At 34.3% G+C, this 19316-nt stretch overlaps 1 protein-coding gene across 6 annotated transcripts in view; it reads left to right on the top strand.

Annotated features, from left to right (window-relative positions):
• The window catches only part of Pdzd8 (PDZ domain containing 8), a 521733-nt gene that overhangs the window by 484144 nt on the left and 18273 nt on the right, over positions 1-19316 (top strand). For all 6 annotated transcript variants that reach the window (XM_067784995.1, XM_067784996.1, XM_067784997.1 and 3 more), the window contains 5 exons: positions 14020-14212; positions 14271-15561; positions 15620-15766; positions 18067-18723; positions 18811-19048. In XM_067784995.1, the coding sequence (XP_067641096.1) occupies positions 14020-14212; positions 14271-15561; positions 15620-15766; positions 18067-18723; positions 18811-19048 (2526 nt within the window). The remainder of the gene's footprint in view (positions 1-14019; positions 14213-14270; positions 15562-15619; positions 15767-18066; positions 18724-18810; positions 19049-19316) is intronic.

A 19316-nucleotide genomic window follows, 5' to 3' on the forward strand; every position in this document is an offset into this window, starting at 1 on the left:
TTGCCATCCTCGTGTCAGTGTTTTTAAATAATGCTTATTAATAATTTTATGAATGATGGGTTTCACTTTAGAAATTGTAATCTCGCTGTCACTGCTAAGCACATGAGTCGCAATTTCGGAAGGGGTGAGTAAATCTATTAGTACATCAACTGCATCCCAGCCACAATCCGAAATTGCCATATTGCCATTTTGAGCCTTTGCATTTGCCTTGTTGTTGAAAATATTGAACGATCAGCAATTACTGCAAAAATAGAAGTTCTAAGCTCTTTAACTCTTTCCACCATAAAAAGAACTGAATTCCATCTAGTTGGACAACTTTGGATTAGTTTTTTAACTGTCCTTTTAGTTTGTATTAAATGTTTCTCGGGAGCATATGTACGTTTACTCGAATGATTGAAACTCATTACCAGTTTCGAAACCTTTTGGATGACTCCACAACATTCCGGTAGTTTCATTCCTAAATTAATACTCAATTGAAGTGTATGTGCACTGCATGGATGACTGGTTATGTCAGTGCTCAAACCCCGAACAGCACTTGTTATATTTTTCCGCGTTGTTGTGTACAATAGTTGGGACTTTTTCTTTGATATCTCATTCTTCCATGCCATCTCGAATTGAGTCTTCTAAATTCTCAGCTGTCTGGATTTCAGTCATTTCTTCGGTGAGCAAACTAAAAGAGCTAGGAGTCCAATTAGAATCTAAATAATGCGCTGTAAGTCCCATATAGTTTCGGGTGACCCTTGATGTCCAGCAATCAGTGGCCAAAGCTATATCAGATGCTGAACTGAGATTTTTCTTCACTTTCTCTATTTCACGGTTATGCATGGCTTGAATTATACCGGAAATTGTTTTGCGACAAGGAATTACATACTCTGGTTTGAGCACACTAACAAACTTCTTGAATCCATCACATTCCACCAATGAAATAGGCAATAAGTCAACAGCAATCATATTAGCCAAGGCTTGTGTTATTATCTCTTGACATTCTTTCGACATATACTTATTGCGGACAGTTTGAGCTACGCGTGATGTTCGAACTTTCTTCATTGGGGGTTCTGAGCATTCCGAATTGTGATCAAAATTACTTTGTGATGAACAGATACTCGGCTTATATTCTGTCGCAGACTCAGATAGAAAAGCTGCGTCGATACGGTTCTCGTGAAGATGGAAACACCGATAATGGTTCCATAGAATTGATGTCGTTCCTGTGTTTTGTAGCGTTTCTTTCACAACATAAGCAAATGGCACTGTTCTTATTTTCACTTTTTTGGAAATGATCCCAAATCTTGCTAACCATTTTAGCACTCATTATTAGTTTAAATTGACGCTTTGTGAAATTTCTGATGTTTGTAAAATTGTAGCCTTTTAATTTTTGAGGTTAATCTAATAATCTACAAACGTATTTCGTGAATAATTTTTCGATGTTTTCTTCGTTCAATTCTCAAATCCAGATATTCAACTTTTATATTCCAGTAGCTGAACATACGGATATCCGGATTTTCCATTTACGTATCCGGATGTCCGAACAGTGAATACCCGGATTTTCTATTTACGAATCCTGATATCTGGATTTTTTTGCTTAGCCATCCGGTTATTCGAATATCCGGTTTATCCGGATAGTTAAAAATCCGGATGCAGTTCACAGCCCTAGTAGTAATATTATCAATTTAGTATCGATAAGCTAAAATGTCATATGGGTAATTGACTAACATCTTATTACATATTATTGAAAACGATTTAATCTTCGCTATTTTTGCTCAAGTACTGGAATTTCCTACATCGAAACGGAACTGGTGGGACCGCAAATGCAAATAAAATTTATCATTCCTATGGATATTATACGCTTTTTTTTAAAGCGCCTATGTTCAGCGTAAAAACTGTTTTATATCGAAAACCGTTTTCGTTATTTTTCTTTGTAATACAATTTACAGTTATATTTGGCAAATATTTTTACAGTTTTAGAGCAACTATATCAAATTGATAGGTAGGAGCAAAATAACTCGAGTTTTCTTAAATTTGCGCATGATGGACGTATGCGATTTTGATACGTATCAACACATACCTTCTTGGATTACAGACAAGACCGCATACCTTACCTGACCTTTCTCCCACACACTCCAAGAGCCGTCCCATCCACTATCGTTCCCGTCCATGCTTCCGGGAAAAAAATCCCAATAAAAATACATCTTAACACATATGTTGAGAGACTTAAATAGCGTGACTTCCTTTGCAGTCTTAAGTAGACCTTGTTGGCAAGATTTATTTATTGTTTGATTTCTAAGCCTATCACAACCTTAGCTTTTTCATCCACTGAAAATCTGGTCTTGCAGCGAACGTCTGAAAATCCACACTACATTATCCAATGAGAAAATAAAAAGTTATTCTTAGTTGAAACACAACTTTTTATTATGGGAAAAATAAAATATGTTTCGGAATCCAACAGTTCATCCGAATAAAGTAAGGTAAAAATTTACAATTTAAATTACATAATAAAAATTGTATATTCATTGCACAATTATTATTATAAAATTTGGTTTAATTTTATTAAACCTGTCCATCGTTGTGAGGGCCGTCATCGTCGCTATCGCCCATGCCCTCGTTGTTTCCCATATCGTGACTTTCTTTGTTGTCTCTATTACCTGCGGAAATTTTATTTTTCCTGTTCCTTTTCCCATATTTCCCCCTCTTTTTCTTCATAATCATCTTCTCCATCCTCTTCTTCTTATACTTCTTCGTCTTAGTTCTGAATAGACTCCTGTCGCGTATGGAAGCTGAATCATAGGAAGCTGATTCTAAGTCCTTGACCGGGATTGGAGTATCACCAACATTTTGGTCGAGTGCTGCCAAATTTTTTTCATCATCTCCTACGCGCAGCTCTGATGGAGCGGCAATCGCGGAAGTTGCATGGTAGGCCACCACACAAAAGATGAGTAAGGTGGAAACAGTGGCGTGTTTCATTTTCATGAATTGTTAATTCCCGTAGAATTCACTGCGAAAACTGCTGAATTAACGAAAATGTTGAGGCTATTTATAATGAAACATTTAACCTGAACCATGAAGTAGAATATTTGTTCCCGCGGATCAGTATTGAAAAAAACACAACATTTCCAAAATTTATTTTTTTGTTGACGAAAAATGAGAATATGAACGAAGTTTTATTTGATTTAAAGATAAATAAATATTTTTCTTTTAACCCCAAGAAAAGAGAAGTCTAATTGGTAAACAATACCTTAAACTAACATAAAATATCAATACTTGAATCTAAATATCAATACTTTAACAAAATTATTTAGGGTGGAGATGTATTCGGAAACTTTTTCATCCACTTCCAAGTGTCTACGAGCGTCACAAGCCTTCCCGCTTTTGCATAATGCGCATAGAGAGAGTTTTTGTTTTCGTCGTAATGTATGTTGTTGCAACCTTTTCTAGTGTTCACGTGATAACTTCACCTAATTTATGTAATTTATTTTTTATACTCAATCAGCGAAACATATATTTATGAACAAACTTTTATATTTGTTTTTTTTTTTTTTACAAATAGCACACATTAAGAACAATTTAATGGAGCCATGTTTCAAGTAGTGTCTAAATATAAATTTTTTTTCTATACAAAATTTCCTTTCATTTTTTTTATATAGCCATAGACTTGCGTTGCATGATGACTACACTGCTTTTTCACTTCAATGTTTTCCGATAAATTTAAGATTATTAATATTAATTTATTACTTAAATATTTTATTATTTTCGGCACTAATTAAGGACAAAGAAAGTTTTTTTTATAGCTTTGTACTTCGCTGCCATGATTCCGTCCGCGTGGTTTTTATTATTTGATCGCTTTGTTTGTCTCCTTCTTCAGCCTCTTTTTTGAAAAACGTTGTAAATTGTGGTGGGAGAATAAAAACTGTACCCGGTTGGTTCTCGGATTTCTTCCATCAAAAATGTAATGTTTAACAAGTTTATAATCTGCGATCTTAGAAAATTCTTTATTATATGTTAATGAAAATAATTTTTATCAGAGTTAATAAAAAGCAAAATACCGATACTAGGATATACCTCTCGAAATATTGGGTGAAAGGATTTAGTTTGAATTTTTAGATTCGAACCTACTTTATCAATTTTGTCAAACTAGTGGAGGATTTTAATGAAAACTGCAAGTGCTAAGCATTTCAATGAAATTATATTTATTCTTTTTGCTCTTTTGTTATGTTATTCTGTGTATAAAAAACCATGTTCGCAACTTTTTTTAATTTTTTATATATATATATTTTCTTTTACTTTTTTATATATATACACAGATAAATTTATTCAATCGAAGCTTTAAAAAACTTACTTTGTTTTTACCTCCTTTTAATAAATTCTTACTTAGCAACTACGGTCTAAAAGGCTTGCGTTTTTTTAAAAACGTTCGGCCTGGGTGAAAATCGAATCCAAAAGAAGGATTGTCATTCTGCATAACTAAAGCCAAATACTTTTTCGTTCAGTTTTCTGATATGCATGACTTCCGCCATAAAGAAATCATTTTTTTTTTTTTTAGATTTTAACGAAACTATAATTCTATTAAAATTAATGTCAACGCATTATTGCTTTGAATTAGTGTGAAATAAAAAGTCGACATAAAAGAAATTGGCCGAGTACCGCCAATTTGCGGAAAAAATTAAAAAAGGGACACGACGCAAATTGGAAGAGAAGCTCGGCCTTATTTCTCTTCGGAGGTTATCGCGCTTTAAATTTTTTAGACACAGCCTATCACAGCCTTACGTTTTTTATCCACTGAATCTCTGGTCACACAGCGAATGTCTGAAAATCCACATTACATTATCTTATGAGAAATTAGAAGGTAATTCTTAGTTGAAACACAACTTTTTATTGGACAAAATAAAATATGTGTCGAAAGCAAACAATTCATCCGAATAAAGTGAGGTTCGTTTTAAATCACATAATAGAAATTTTATATTCATTGCCCAATTATTACTATAAAATTTGGTTTAATTTTATTAAACTTGTCCATCGTCGTCATGGCCGTCATCGTCCTCATAGCTATCGCCCTTGCCTTCGTTCTTTCCCATATAGTGACTTGTGCCATATTTTTTCTTAATCTTCTTCATATACTTCTTATTCATCTTCTTCAAATACTTCTTATTCATTTTCTTCTTCGCCTTCCTCTTCATCTTCTTCTTCTTCTTCTTCACCTTCTTCACCTTATTCTTTATCTTCTTCTTCTTCTGCTTATTATTTGTAAAGAGACCCCTGCCGCTTATAGCTGCTATTTCATCTGAAGGCGATACTATGCCAGAATCAACTTGTAGGTCGATCTCCTTGACCCCAAGTGGAGTATCATCACCAACGTATTTCTCGATTCCTACCAACTTTTTTTCATCATCTCCTGCACGCAGCTCTGATGGAGCGGCAACCGCGGTAGTTGCCTGGTAGGCCACCACGCAAACGATGAGTAAGGCGGAAACAGTGAAGTGTTTCATTTTCCCGTAGAATTCACTTCCAAACTGCTGCATTAACGAAAATGTTGAGGCTATTTATAGTGAAACATTTAAACTTGGAAATATGAAGTAAAAATTTGTTCACGCGGATCAGTATTGAAAAAAACACAACTTTTGCAAGAATTATTTTTTTTGTTGACGAAAAATGAAACTATAAACGAAATTATATTTGACTTAAGATAAATAAATATTTTTCTTCTAACCCCGAGCAAAGAGGAGTCTAATTGGTAAACAATACCTTAAACTAACTTAAAATATCAAAACTTGAAACTACATGCTTTAACAATAAAAGATTTCAATATAATGAATATTTTTCTCCAGATCTACAAATGGGAAAAAATTTCTTTATTTTACCATTTTACGTTTGTTGTCAACTTAAAATAAATAAATAAAGAAATTTTTTCTCATTTTTATTTATTTATTTAAACTCGAAATAGTCGACCCTTGTATTGACATATTTTATTGTTAAAGCATCTAGTTTCAAGTATTGATATTTTAAGTTAGTTTATGGTATTGGTTACCAATTGGACTTCAAAATATTTATTTATAAAAAATATATACATATATACAACTCAAAATTTAAAATTTAAATCATCGAAGTTTCAATAATGTTATATTATTGTTGTGTACTTACAATTTAATTTCAGAATATAATAGCAAGAAATAAGAGCGATAATAAGATATTATACTGGCGGAATGGATTACAATCGACTTGCTGTTGGAATGCAAGGGTGGAAACGTATTCGGAAACTTTTTCATCCACTTCCAAGTATTTACTTTCCACCAGCCGCTTAACTTTATTAGGCTGAGCGTTTTTGTCCATTCATATGATAAAGCCTTATAGGCCAGAAAAGCCTTTGGGATTTAATTCTTTGCACTATCTTAATCTGCCTAAATCTCATACAGCTTATCATATTAACTGCGTCGATACTCTCCGCGGCATTACGGACAGACCATATATGCTTCCCAAAGCTTTTTTATCGAGAGAAGTTCAGAATCTCAACGCCACACGTTGAGCGACTTGTAGAGCTCGATTTTCGTTCGTCGGTAGACTAAGGTATTCCATTACCTGCTCAGTTTAAAAAAGCGCTTGCAAGAGTTCTTCTCGGTTCAATTTCTAAGTTAAAATTGTTTTCGCCGACACAACAAGGACTTCGTATGGTCTTGATTTACAGCAAGGCCTACTTCTTTCCCCATTGTCTAAACCGGAATCAGTACAGCATACGTCAACAACGCTCCTTTTAGAAGACTGTAATGTTGCGGTCAGATGGAACTATCTTTAGAAGTCGGTGTGATGGATCTTGTGGGCAATTTCACGCCCTCCAAATTTTCCGTACAGTCGCATTTGTTTCCTAGTAGAAATCACCGAAGTACAGTTTTTGAAAAACGAGCATGTAAATATTCCTTACTTTCTAAGTTAGGGCAAAAGCGTACATTATATACCCAGCGTGTGCCGTCATATATACATGTAGGATATAGTTATTATGAGTGCCATCTCAAATTTAATTAGCCTATACTTTAATTCACGCTATTGATTAAATCCCACATAATTGGGGGCTCGTCCAATTGTGCCAAAGTCAGAATATTTTAATTATATATTAAATGAACTCGATTCGGGAAATGTGGTGCGTCCAAGAAAAGTGCCAGTTGAACATAATTTTAATTTAATAATGAGTGAGACATAATCACAGGAAAAGTTGTTTAAAATTGGGAGACATAACCTTAGAAAAAAGGGTGCTTCAAATTGAAAAATCAGCACATAATGAAAATCAGGCTTGTAGCATGCGATATATTTGTGTAAGTGTGTGTGTGTATAGAGGCAATTGAATGTTGAAGAGAATAAAGTGAATATTCGATTTGAAGAAAAGTACTAAAGCAATTGTCAAGTAAAACAGCATGCTTTAAAGGCTTTGGCGGCCACCGTGGTGTGATGGTAGCGTGCTCCGCCTATCGCACCGTATGCCCTGGGTTCAACTCCCGGGCAAACCAACATCAAAATTTTAGAAATAAGATTTTTCAATTAGAAGAAAATTTTTCTAAGCGGGGTCGCCCCTCGGCAGTGTCTGGCAAGCGCTCCGATTGTATTTCTGCCATGAAAAGCTCTCAGTGAAAACTCATCTGCCTTGCAGATGCCGTTCGGAGTCGGCATAAAACATGTAGGTCCCGTCCGGCCAATTTGTAGGGAAAAATCAAGAGGAGCACGACGCAAATTGGTAGAGAAGCTCGGCCTTAGATCTCTTCGGAGGTTATCGCGCCTTACATTTATTTTTTTTTTAAAGGATTTGCTTTGAAAAGACGAAAATTTATTTCGTGCATCATAAACATACTAAAAGAAAGACTAGAGTGGAAAAGCTAAGTAGAAATTGTCTATTTCATAACAAGGTAAAATATTGTGTCAATGAACTCAAAAGAAAATTTTTAAAGCAAGAAAAGAGCATGTGAAAGAGCGAACAAGAAATAAAACAATTTTGTTTTGTTGTTTTGAAACAAAAATTTAAAAGTAAGTGAATGGAATGGAAATAGTAAACAATAAAAAATTGCAACGGAAATGTAAAAAATAAAAGAATTGAATCAGTTAAGACTGTTGTGAAAAGAAGACAACATGTTTAAATGATGAAATATTACAAAAAGGTTTGAAATTAAATAGAGGGAAACAAACATTTTTTGATAAAAGGACAAATTAAGAGAGGAAACAAATATAAATAAATATAAAAGCAATCATCAAATAAGTAAATATCAACATGAAGTAACACAATATTGGAAGTAAACATCAATCAAAAAGCTGACTGGAGTTTGAAAGTGCCATCTCAAATTTAATTAGCTTATCATTTATTCACGCTATTGATTAAATCCCACATACATACGTATGTATACTTTTGAGGCAGTTTCCCAACGTAACTATAGCGTCCTGATTTTCCTAAAACTGTGAACGGAAACTGCGATATCGAGATGTAGATTTACATTTTATTTTGTATAGTTTTGTCAAATGTACATAGCAAGACGTTTTGTTAAAGATCCAATTATGGCTATAAATTTACATTAAACTTTGTGTTAAAATGAGTATATATATATAGTTAGATTATACATCCTTCAAGGTATGAAAACCAGGGGCCAAATCGTAAAATCCGTGGTCGTATAACTCGTCAGGTAAATATGTGATTCTCGGATTATGACATACGTGAACGTACTACTTCGATCGTAATTTTGGATCGCAACATACGTGACGAGTGACTGCACGTACACGTAACGTTCTACTTTCATTCGAACACAAACTGACGATCGTATACACACTAATTTCATTGAAACTGTAATAAAATTGTGAAAATAGGTGATTAAATAAAATATTATAACAAATTTCAAACTCTTATTATTAACAAAAGTTGAATTTAAACAAGTTCAATCCAAGCCAAAAGGAAATATTGGCTGAATTCATGGCGACACCAGAAGGGGATAAATATAATAAGAGCCACCAGTTTGCTACGAGTGGCGAGTAGCTCGCTGAAATCAAAAAAGTATGCCTAATGTTTTCTATGAGGTAGTCGCTGGTTTTTTTGTTGGACGAGATGTGCATAAAATGTTCTCTATACATTTTCGCGGCATATTTCTGTTTATTTTCCCGATTGTATTTAATTAATTAATCAATTCCTTTTCCAAAAATAACAGTTGCATAAGGTGCCTACACCGCATGGATAAATGCGACACAATTCAAAAATGTTCCTCTTAGAAAACATTCGGCATCATTTTTTTAATTTCCAGCGAGTTACTCGCCACTCGCAGCAGACTGGTGGCTCTTATTATGTTTATCCTCTTTGCCCTAACATCCCGCCATATATTGTTTTTCAATTTCAGAGCGATGACTTATAAGCTATTAAGTTGTTGCAAAATACATTAATAAGAAACAGTTCTTGATTTTATTTTGATAAAGTAGCATAGCTCAAAGAATTTCATATCACATTGATCTGAACCATTTCCAGATTGGGTCGAAAATAGCCAAGTTATAGCAAACTAAGTAAAGTTATATAGCTTCATTTATTATATCAATACTGTACAGCACATGTGATCGGAAAATTATTTCAAAAACATGAACTTTTTTCTATACAAATTTCATATGAATCTTCGCAAAATCTCAGCCCAGATACAATTTTACTGATTTTTACCTTCAAAGTCTAATTCTGTAAGTTTCTCACATAATATATAACGAGTTTATTAAAGGTTATAAATTATTTTATATTAATTGATGCAGCCTGAACGCGTATGATTTTAAAAATTTTGAAATGCAACGTGGCAGATCTAAGAGCTATCAAATTTGAGAAAAATTTTACACATCTTATTTCTAAGCAGTCATTTATTTTAGTCCATCCCATTATACAAAAAATGGAGGTGGTTCCATTTAGTTGACGTTAGCTACTTGACTTATGCGGGGATAATGACAATTTCATCAAAAACAAGCTACCAGATTGAAAAATGTTACGAATTTTTCTCATTTTGATGGATTTAATACTATCGGATGCGACTCAATTACTTTCTTAGTTATTTTAAACAAAAAAGGGGAAAAGTTAGCCACATGCGCTAGAAATATTTTAATACGAAATATCATCCTAGAAAATGAGGTTTTTAATAAGTTTTACGAGCTCCCGAAAATTGCTTTGGTGGAAGAAACATTGATCAAGCAAGAGAATATAGCTTTCTTAAGTGTCCGTACGTTTTCTCAGAATATCTTGACAAAACATACACGTTTGTCAATTGATTGCCCAAAGGAGGTCCTTATAAACCGAAACTGCAATTTCTGAAGAGTTTAGCATACCTAAACGCCATTTTTTTATGAAATTTAATGGTTATAAATTGGTTAAAAGTCCACATGCCCTGTAACACTGCAGGTTACCACTATCTATGATAGTTCTTTTGCCTGTTGTACCAGGGGCCACCTTGGGGCAAGCCCCGCCTATACACATTCTGTGCCCTTTTAGCATGGACATGGATGTGGCGTACCACAAACGTAACAAATGGAACACCTACCACACACTGCAGACTTTGGAGGTACACTTTTTCTCAACATGCAGAGGCATGATAATAGGGCCATGCTAGAACAATAGGATTTTTCGTGTATTTTTTTCTGTCTAGTGGTGAAGCTGCCATAAAGATATTAGTCACTAAAAATTTATCAGTCATTATTCACTATTTTTCAATAAAATTGCATGTTTTGCTGATTCTCAATTCATATGTGTGCACATAAATCGTGCTAAAGCATATTATTATTGTCTCAGAGGACCATTGCATTTTCATTCTGAAGGAAATTTCCATCTCGAAAAACCACAATTTTGCCTTAAACAGTAACGTTATGACAACACTTCTCGCAAAAAAAAAAAAAACAAAATTACGAAACTTCAAAAATCTCCAAATACGTCAAGAAATTTTGAGTGGAACTACCTTCTTTTTTATACCATGAGTCCATCCGACATTTTTCTCAATTTTCTTGGAACTTGTTACAAGTCACTTTTTCCGTTTTGGTTTGGAACTCCCCATAAAAACATAAGTATGTACCACCGTTGTTTGAATATAAATATGACAGTAAAATTAAGCAGAAATTTAAACAATCGACCCTAATGATACTGACAAACGCAATTCATTTTAAAATTTGCTTTTAGCTTAATGAATACGTCAGTCAATAAAAAAAAAACAAGTAAGGACGGAAATATCTTCGGCTGTGCCAAAGACTTCATACCTTTCATGAATGGAGCTGAGCAATAATCTTATCACATTCGCAATATCCGAATAATCGGCTGTATAACATATTTTATATACAGAGAACAGATGTGCATACATTTTGGATAGATATAATATAAAAAAGAGATCTGTACTTTGTGTGAGGATTCAAAGTTTCACATTTCTTGTGGTCTGCATGATATAACTACACATATATGTCGTTTACATACATAAGTATTTGATGAAATTTGTAGCTTCTAGCTTCTAAAATGTGCAAAATATATATACATACGTAAGAAATTACGAAAAGTTTCCCATCTGAACAATCGGTTGTATTCGATATATGCTATATATACGACCGATCTATAACTAATTCCTTATTTCTTAGCTTGCGCTACTTTTATAATCTCTGTTACCTCGTTCGTCCTAAGTTCTAGACTTTTCTCTAGCAGCTGCTTCTTTATTTCTCCTTTATGTATCTGATTTTCATCTTTTTCTTCCAGTTATGTGCGTGTGTATCTGTGGGTATTAACTATTGCTCTTATCTGCAGACTACATGTATGTACATATGTGACATATTCTCTTTGCTGTTAGATTCGCTGTTTTCATATATGTATGTGTGGCCGCTTGCTTTGATGTTTACACGCACATATGTGTGGTTGCTTACTTTGCTGTTGGTGTGCATTTATTTACAAGCAGCATAGTGGTGTAGAACTGCTAATATTTGCCACACTGCCCTCTACCTAAGTCAGATCGTCTCAATCAGACAGATCTCTCGATCCAACCGCTGCTAGCCTCCCATAATGAACTACCACTCTACTTCGTGGTTTGCCAATTTCTATACTCAGCTGAGCAGAGCTTACAGAGTATATTAACTTTTTTCGCATAACGGTAATCCGTAATGGCATAAATTAATCGAGATAGATATGGACTTCTATATATCAAAATGATCTGGTCGAAAAAAGAAATTCATTTAGCCATGTCCGTCCGTAAACACGATAACTGGAGTAAATTTTGAGGTATCTTAATGAAATTTGGTATTTAGGTTCCTGGGTGCTCATTTCAGATCCCTATTTAAAATGAACGAAATCGGACTACAACCACGCCCACTTTTTCGATATCGAAAATTTCGGAAAACCGAAAAAGTGCGATAATTCATTACCAAAGACGTATAAAGCGATGAAACTTGGTAGGTGCGTTGACCTTATGACGCAAAATAGAAAACTCGTAATATTTTAGGCAATGGGTGTGGCACCGCCCACTTTTAAAAGAAGGTAATTTAAAAGTTTTGCAAGCTGTAATTTGGCTGTCGTTGAAGATATCCTGATAAAATTCGGCAGGAACGTTACTCCTATTACTATATGTGTGCTAAATAAAAATTAGCAAAATCGGATGACGAACACGCCCACTTAAGAAAAAATTTTTAAGTCAAATTTAACAAAAAATGTAATATCTTTACAGTATATAAGTAAATTATGTCAAAATTCAACTGCAGTAATGATATGGTGCAACAAAATACAAAAATAAAAGAAAATTTCAAAATGGGCGTGGCTCCGCCCTTTTTCATTTAATTCGTCTAGAATACTTTTAATGCCATAAGTCGAACAAAAATGTACCAATCCTTGTGAAAGCGGGGGCATAGATTCTACGACGATAACTGTTTTCTGTGAAAATGGGCGAAATTGGTTGAATCCACGTCCAGTTTTTATACACAGTCGACCTTCTGTCCTTCCGCTCGGCCGTTAACACGACAACTTGAGCAAAAGTCGATATATCTTTACAAAATTTAGTTCACGTACTTATCTGAACTCACTTTATCTTGGTATAAAAAATGGCCGAAATCCGACAATGACTACGCCCAGTTTTTCGATATCGAAAATTACGAAAATCACGAAAAATGAAAAAAATGCCATAATTCTATACCAAATATGAAAAAAGAGATGAAACATAGTAATAGGATTGGTTTATTGACGCAAAATATAACTTTAGAAAAAACTTTGTAAAATGGGTGTGACACCTACCATATTAAGTAGAAGAAAATGAAAAAGTTCTGCAGGGCGAAATCAAAAGCCCTTGGAATCTGGGCAGGAATACTGTTAGTGGTATGACATATATAAATAAATTAGCGGTATCCGACAGATGATGTGCTGGGTCACCCTGGTCCACATTTTGGTCGATATCTCGAAAACGCCTTCACATATACAACTAAGGGCCACTCCCTTTTAAAACCCTAATTATTACCTTTAATTTGGTACACATATCGTACAAACACATTCTAGAGTCACCCCTGGTCCACCTTTATGGCGATATCTCGAAAAGGCGTCCACCTAAATAACTAAGGCGCACTCCCTTTTAAAATACTCATTAACACCATCCCCTATGTTTATTTTGCTAAATGGTGATTTTCCCTTATTTTGTCTCCAAAGCTCTCAGCTGAGTATGTAATGTTCGGTTACACCCGATATATATATATATATGTATTGAGATCTCAGTTCAAGGTGCGATATTGAATCTTGATAATTCAGTATCGATGCTTTGAGTACTGATACTTGATATGAGTACATTATCGATACTTTGCATTCGATTTCCCTAACGAGCTAAAAATAAACATAGCTTTGGCACAGGCAAATATACAAAGTCGGTATTATTTTCAGACTTCCCGTTGTGATAGGAACGAAAATATTGCAAGTTCTGAAACTTACTCATTGGGTCAAAAAGAACTTGAAATCTTAGATTATAGAATTCCAGCTGAGCAATAACTAAAGATGCCTAATATTTCACAAAATCGAGTTATATTCTATCTTATTCTTCCCCATTGCAGATAAAAGAGCTGGAGCTGGGCGACCAATTCCCTGAGATAAGAAATCTACGAGTACACAGCGTGGAGTTGGATAATAGCGGCAATCGCATTGAAAAGTTGGATTTGTTGCTCGATATTCATTACGTAGGCAATTTTCGCACGTCCATCGATGCTGATATGGTATTGGGTAAGAAGGGCTCGCTGACGTTAATTGGTAGGTTTTGAGTTAAGAAAAAATACATGTAACTAAAATCACACCTGACAATTTCCAGTGAAACAACTTTCGGGCTTGGCGCGCCTACAGTTCACACGTGAACCTTACACACACTGGTCGCTCAGTTTTCTCGGTGATCCAGAGCTCGATTTGTCTATTGAATCAAAATACCAAGGACGCCAAATGCAATCAAATATAACCAGCCTAATTTCAAATCAAATACGTAAAGCGGTAAGACGTAAGCATACACTACCCAACTATAAGCTGCGCTACAAACCGTTCTTTCACAAAACACCCGAAGAGGATACCAGCGACCTAATACAACCTAATGGGTTACTTGAAGTCAAAGTATCGGAAATATCACGTCTTTTGTGTTCAGAAATCGGCACAGAGCTCATTTATTGCACATTGACTTTAGCATCGTTGGCATTTGTTGAGATACGTCAGAAGGATAATCGTAATGTTACGGTATTAATAGATGTTGAAATACATAAAGCAAAGAATCAGCAAATCGGCATAATGTTTAGACAAGCGCCCGAGCAGGGTGTTGAAATTGAAGCGGTATTACCAAATACACCTGCTTGTAAGGCAGACTTACGTACGGGTGATATATTGGTTGCGGTCGAAGGTCGACGTGTACAGTCAATACAACAAGCGGCGAAGATATTTAAAAGTCTACAAACAACAGCATTTAGGTTGCGCATTGAACGTGTAATACCAGGTATAATACGAAATGATGCCATTTTAGAAGACCTTGAACTTTACGAAGACTTTGGAGATGCACATGAGGGTTATGGTGTGGTTAAAACACCCATCGAGTCAGATGCGTATGGTGTTAAGCACAATATGTCACATCCAGGCACAGCCGAAAAAAGTACTTCTAGTGAATCGAGTATGGGAAATACTCCAACAAACTCGCCAAAAAAAACTAAGCTTATAGCAAAAGCATTGCGCAAAACGATATATTGGGATAGTGGTGACCAGAATAAAGAAAAAGATGATGAAATCAACAAGTCAAAACTCAAAAAACAACTAGATATGAAAGAGAAATCAAATGATTCCACGAAATTACCAGGTGATGCCATGAGTGAATTGGAACATTACTATCAGCATTCGACTATAGATTGCAATATAAGTCGTCTTATACATATGGATGATGTGAGTGTTTTTAAGTTGGATGCAAATTCACGTTTTCTCAATGTGTGCGTGTATGCAAAGTGTGCTGGTGATAGTTTGCTATTAGGCTTCGTCAATATACCAATAGCTCAGATTTTGGCTGAATGTTGCGAAACTAGTTTGATACAATGTTGGAAGACATTCGAACTTAGTCCGCCAATACCGCAGGATTTGTAAGCTGTAACAAATAAAAAAAATATATATATATATTAAAATTTTTTTTCTTCGCAGAAAAACTCACAAGCTTTCACGTCAACCGGGTTTCAATGCTGATTTGTGTTTTGGCGATATACTTTACGCCTTTACATGGGATGGTAATCCAAATTTTTCACACAGCGAAACGCCATCTAAACAATTAGGCCAAAAATCTAAGGGCAGGTATGTTCGCAATTATAAGGTGTCAATGTAGCGTTATTCTGTTTTAAAATTTGAAAATAATTTGAGATGTTTATTTTGGAAGTGGTTGCATGAATGATGAGGTTGCTTTCTTTCATTTCATGTGGTGTTTTTGTAATGCCGTATATTTATGAGGTGATTACGGGCATAATAGGGTCAAACAGATAATTTAATCTTATGTATTTTGTTTAGGTTGTTTATTTATTTGTGCAGTATTTTGTTTATTACATAATCCAATTGAAATAATTAACTCATGTTTTTTGTTTTTACGTTTAAAAGGCAGAGTTTACTTACTTATCGGTTTAAGTCTATTTTTATGCAATTATTTATTTCGTTACTTAATGTGTAATTGTTTTCCTTATCTATATATACTTTCTACACTATTAGGAGTTAAAGTGTAAATGCTTTTTTTCTATCAATATTCTCTACTCTATAGGGCCCTTTATATCTACTATCTAATTTATGGCTGGTTTCATCTTTAACTAAAACTAAATCGCCTATATTTATTTTCTTACTTTGAATACTTCTATCGTAATATAATATTTGTTTTTCTTTGGCTTCTTGTACTAATCTCCTAGCTATTTTCTGTGCAATTTATAGTCTATATTTTATTTCCTTGTCATAAGCCTTATATTTAATGGACTAATTGTATCTCGCTTCAAAAATTCGTATGTTAGAGAGTTTTTCCAAAGACCAGTTCAAAGTGGCAGTAACCGTGAACTGTTGAAGTTGTGATATTGTAACAATACGAAAAATAGTTAAGGTATTCATCCCAATCATCTTTGTCAATGATTATGTGAAAACGCACATAATTATTGAATGTTCTATGACTGCGTTCAGTAGTGCCTAAGGTTTGATGACGCTAAGGTGTTCAGGTTTTATGCCCAATTTTTAATAATTTACATAGTTCCTTAAATAAATAATTTTTATATTCTTTGCATTTATACAACCATAAATTAGAATGAATCAAATATTTAGTCAGATTACACACAATCGTAACTGCATTTTTTTCTCACTCAGAGATTTTGGCAGTATACCAATCGTGTCGATCTGAACTACATATATCGAAAACTTTTGGAGGCGTTTCTGTTACTGTCATTGTTTCTTGTAAATGTGTATTAATTTTTTTTACAGCAGGAGATGCATATTTTGATATATTTCCTGATATCATTTTTCATATTTTTCCAGTAGTATTTGGTTTTTTGTACGATTTATTGCTGGGTGGCCGCCAAGAACAGGGTCATCGTGATAGTAATGTAATAATTAAATTTTGGGGAAATTTGGTACCTATTTCTTTAAGTTTATCTACTCGAGTATATTTGATCAATTTGTCTTCTAAGGGAAACCTAATTTGTCGGCTTCTTTCATAAGCCTGGTAAAGAAGTGTCCAAGTCAATCTTCGCCTCAACAATCAGGTTGCTTGTATCTATTACGCTACAAAATTTCTTTCCTTTTTTGAAATATTATTTCGGAGGACCAAAAACGAGCTTGACTTGTTTTTTTATTTCACATTTAGTACGCGCTTCATATATTACTGGTTTCTCGTTGTGACTCTCATTTTCTACAGTTCTAAAATTTTTACTGGGTTTTTGTGTAGTTTTTGATCTTTTTGTTACTTCAAACATTTTACAATCTTCTACTGTCATTTCTTTAAGACTTTTAATATCGATACGCGATAGTGCATCTGCTACGTAATTTTCTTTTCCAGTTATTTACTCCACTTTAAAGTCATATTCTTCCAAATCTAATCTAACTCTTAACTTAATTTTGATTGATTGATTGATTTTCATTGAAAAGACAACGTACACAAGCTGTGTTTAGGTCAAAAAATATATATATTTACATTAGTCAGGTAAAATGAGGTAAATAGTTCATCGATTTACATCATATCGCCAAATCTATAATGTCAAATAAGCCCCAATAAAATCACACCTTACCATCCTGTGCTCACACCTCGGTCAAAGCAACATCAAACTATTAGAAACAAGTTTTTTTAATAAGAATAAAGTTTTGGTTTAGTATAACCTGAATAAGGTTCAGTTTGTCTTACTTATACATATATGAAAATATCATTTATTCAGATTAATGCCCTAGATTTATGAGGAGTGTGATGACTAGTACCTAGGACCTACTTAATTATTTTCCAGCTTTTAGTATTATTATTACCTAATGTAAGTAATGTTTTCAGTAAAACCGTTTAACTAAAATGGATGTGACAGATGTAGAATTTTACTTTGTCAATATATTATTATTATTATTTTTCTTTTTTTGAATTTTTTTAGGAATAATTCCACTACAGAAAAAATGGACACCGATAGTGGAGTTGTATCAGTATTCGATACCGCTTCTTTACGTTCCGCCGCCAGTTCAACTTCGCTCACATCGGCTGATCCCGTAATTTCGAATCAATTACGCTCTCACGCCTTTGTCCGTACACATTTTCAGCGTGCTACACAATGCGATTTTTGTGGCAAGAAAATTTGGTTAAAAGATGCCGTACAATGTAATGAATGTTCGATGTGTTGTCACAAAAAATGTATTACGAAATGTCAAAATGCTACAGTTTGTGGGCCAGTTGACTGTTCTGGAGCGCTACAGCAAAGGCAACCTTCAATTACTAGTATTACGGTAACTGATGCAGATGCTCTAGATGCTTCTGAAGGTGAAGAGGCATTGCCTACAGCAGATAATGGCGAAGATACGATGGAGACAAATTCAATGAAAACACCTATAACACCCAGTCTAGAGGTACATCGTTCAAGTTTGACTGGCTTATTAGCTCAGGGTATTAAACGCGTGAATTCGGCAAATAATCTTGCCATACCTGGCATAGTATCCTCTTTGACTAGTGGTGGAAGTAGTAGTGTCAGTTCGGCCGGAGGTAGTACCACAACAACGGCAAAGAGTTTACCACCCAGCCCACAGCGTACGCCATCGCGGTAAGTCATAAAAATATAGTATATCTAGGTAATAACTACTACTGTATCATTTCTATATCTAATAACTTCCTTTTTTTCGTTCTATAGAAAAACTTCACTAATTTGCAATTCTTTTGCTCCTTTCGAAATCGTCACACAGCGCTTGGAGGCTATACACACGGATGCATCGACATTGAGTGTTGAACTCATAAATACCATTAGTGAGCCTATAATGAGCATTTCGAAAGATGAAAGGGAAGATATTATGACACTGGCTAAAAATGCTAGTAGAAAACTTTACAGCGATCTAAATGGAACTGAAAGAGTGGATAAAATAAATTTATTAGTAAGTGATTTTCTACTTATTTTGAAGCCTGTGGCGAATAGAAAAATATCAGTGACTATATAGGAAATTTTCCAAATTTTGATTTGCAGTTCTATGAAATTTTTTTTTTTTTTGATTTTGCAGAAAGCTATAGGGAGCGAGAATTAAAAAATAAGTAAATGTTAGGCGCAATAACCTCCGAAGGTATTTTAGGCCAAGATGAGGGATGTGGCGTTAGAATAATTCCGAAGAATTTCATGAAGAAGTGCAAACAATCCATCTTTGAACT

The sequence above is a fragment of the Eurosta solidaginis genome, chromosome 4 (genome assembly GCF_040869045.1).
Source record: "Eurosta solidaginis isolate ZX-2024a chromosome 4, ASM4086904v1, whole genome shotgun sequence".
Lineage (NCBI taxonomy): Eukaryota > Metazoa > Arthropoda > Insecta > Diptera > Tephritidae > Eurosta > Eurosta solidaginis.